The 3,090-nt window shown below is 34.9% G+C and overlaps 1 protein-coding gene across 1 annotated transcript; it reads right to left on the minus strand.

The window, feature by feature from the left end:
- Positions 1-790: 790 nt before the first annotated feature.
- LOC129227916 (zinc finger protein 678-like) lies at positions 791-2,649 on the minus strand. Its single transcript, XM_054862537.1, has 2 exons — positions 1,657-2,649; positions 791-850 (listed from the first exon to the last, which is right to left on the minus strand). Exons 1-2 carry the CDS (start codon positions 2,647-2,649, stop codon positions 791-793), a joined length of 1,053 nt encoding a protein of 350 aa, XP_054718512.1.
- Between the last annotated feature and the right edge of the window lie 441 nt (positions 2,650-3,090).

Here is a 3,090-nt window from a genome sequence, read left to right on the forward strand (position 1 = left end):
GGTAACCCGACTTCTAAAGTGTAAATTTTTTCTTTGGGAGTTAAAGTGAATATAAATAATACCAACTGTGCATTTTAGTCATATTAATTATAATTGGCATCGGGGGGAGGTGATTTTTTATTTATTTTAATTATTATTTTTTAAATTTTATTTTATTGTTTACATTTTATTTCATTTAATTTTTTAGTTTGCGCGTGTGTGTGGTATGTCACCGGCACAGAACTTTTCAAATAAAGTAATAATAACAATAATAATTAAAAATAAATAAGTAAGTAAATAAAAATATTCAAAAAATAAATAAATAAATAAACAGAAAAAAACAAAAGCTATAAAAAAGGAAAAGACGGTTGAGATTTTTTTTGGTAGTGGGGGGGGGGGGGGGGATTGCCATATTGAACTTGGGGGGGGGCACCCCTGATTGGCATGCATTCTCACTAAAAAAAATGAAAATTTCCATTATCTGGCCAGGTCCGCTATTTCAGAGGATAGGGGAAACTGAAAAGTAACTATAAATCTTTTTACTAAATTAGGGGGATTATCGTCCCCTCCTGCTCCCCCTTTAAAATTTAGGAACCGAATTTCAGAAATGTTTTTAAAGTGGTGAAAATATTTTTTAATTTGAATGCAATTTAAATTTTGGAGCTTTGGAAAGCCTATGCTAAAGCGTAAGATGTGATGTTATGTAGCAACTTTATTCAGTTCATATACAAGGCAGCAGGGATCCCAACGCACCCCCCCCCCCCCAGGACTGATGGAATTAGCTCTCCTATAAAATTATCCTCCTTCAAAATTACAATGGCGGAATTGGCACCATGAGTGCCCCTTCATATGCACTTCTAACACTAGTTATCTGAAAAAAAAAAAAAAAACATCAATAACACAAAGTCAATCATTATTTGAATTTTTGTATTCAAAATTAAAAATGAAAGAATATATTGTACTCTCTAATATCCCAACTATCCAATATTTAGGGGTAAATTTCATCCCGTTAAAGCTGTTTGTTGCCGATAAAAAAAACACGTGTTCAATACATTTAAGTGTTTTACCGAAGGATGTGTAAAGTTTTATATTTATTCCAATCGGTGATTCACAGGATCATGGTTTCTCGCCAGTATGATTTCTCAAATGTTTCTTTAAGCTGAAAGCACTAGAATATGCCTTTGAGCATTGTTTACAAGAAAATGTTCTTTCGCCACTATAGATTCTCCGGTGTCTTTTCAGGTGTCCTAGTCAGGAATACTGCTTAAAACAAATTTTATATGATTTCTCTCCAGTATGAATTCTCACATGATTTTTTTAATTTGAAGCTTGCGAAAATACTCTTGAGCAATATGCGCAGGATCATGGTTTCTAGCCAGCATGATTTCTCAGATGTTTCTTGAAGCTTGAAGCACTAGCATATGCCTTTGAGCATTGTTCACAGGAAAATGGTTTTTCGCCAGTATGGGTCCTCCGGTGTCTTTTCAGGTGTCCTAGTTCAGAAAACTCCTTAGAACAAATTTCACACTTATATGGTTTTTCGCCAGTATGAATTCTTACATGATTTTTTAGCTTTGAACCATCTGCAAATACCTTTGAGCAATGTTGACAGGCGAAGGGTTTCTCGCCAGTATGGATTCTCAGATGCTTCTTTAAATTTGAAGCGCTAAAAAATGCCTTTGAGCATTGTTCACAGGAAAATGTTCTTTCACCAGTATGGGTTTTCCGGTGTCTTTCCAGGGGCCGTATTTCAGGAAACTCCTTAAAACAAATTTCACACTTATATGGTTTTTCGCCAATATGAATTCTCACATGATCTTTTAAATATAAAGCTTTAGAAAATACCATTGAGCAATGTTCACAGGCGAAGGGTTTCTCGACAGTGTGCGTTCTCAGATGCCTCTTTAAATTTGAAGCGCTAAAAAATGCCTTTGAGCATTGTTCACAGGAAAATGTTCGTTCGCGAGTATGGGTCATCCGATGTCTTTTCATGTGTCCTATTTCAGAAAACTCCCTAGAACAAATTTCACACTTATATGGTTTCTCGCCAGTATGAATTCTTACATGCTTTTTTAGATTCGAACCATCAGCAAATGCCATTGAGCAATGTTCACAAGTGAATGGTTTCTCGCCAGTATGAGTTCTCAGATGATTCTTTAAATTCAAAGCGTTGGTAAATACCTTTGAGCACTGTTCACAGGAAAATGGTTTTTCGCCAGTATGGGTCCTCCGGTGCCCTTTCAAGTGTCCCATTTGAGTAAACTCCTTAGAGCAAAATTCACACTTATATGGTTTCTCTCCAGTATGAATTCTCACATGTAATTTTAAATTTGAAATTCGAGAAAATACTCTTGAGCAAAGTTCACAGGCGAATGGTTTCTCGCCAGTATGAAATTTTCCATGATCTTTTAAATTTGAAACTTTAGAAAATACCATTGAGCAATGTTCACAGGTGAAGGGTTTCTCGGCAGTATGGATGCTCACATGACGGTTTAAATGTGAAGCACTAGGGAATGTCCTCGGACAATGTTCATATGAGTTTGTTTCTTTACCATTATGGACTCCTTTTAAATGTCTCTTTAAGTCTGAAACAAAAGCAAATACTCCTGAACAGTGTTCACAGGAATAAAGTTCTGTAGAGCCATTATGGATCAGAGGATTATTCGCCATTGCTGAATGGTATGAAATTGTTCTTAATGGACTTTTATACAAAGATCTAACAGTTCCCAAACGTTTAAAAAGGTTAGAAACCGTACAGTGTTTTTTCAATAAAAACCCTCATATTTTTTAACGCAAATTTTTTCATTTAAATAACAATAATCATTGTTGTTCCAAGTTTAACTCCTCAATGAAAGTTCAAAACGGGATTTGATCAACCATTAAGCAATCAAACTCTTTTAACTATAGCACCTTAGGATTTTCGACAAAAGTCAATTTTATTCCACCCAGACTATTTTCTTTTCAGTTTAACTCGATTCCAGTTACCATATTTCGCTTTGATAAGCCAATATTAATGAAGATCTTGTCACAACCTTTTTTTTCTTAAGGTTTCAGAAGGGTTCATACACTTAATTCGTTGTAACTTAATCAAAAGTGTGTCAATTGTCAGCA

The sequence above is a fragment of the Uloborus diversus genome, chromosome 8, assembly GCF_026930045.1.
Source record: "Uloborus diversus isolate 005 chromosome 8, Udiv.v.3.1, whole genome shotgun sequence".
NCBI lineage: Eukaryota > Metazoa > Arthropoda > Arachnida > Araneae > Uloboridae > Uloborus > Uloborus diversus.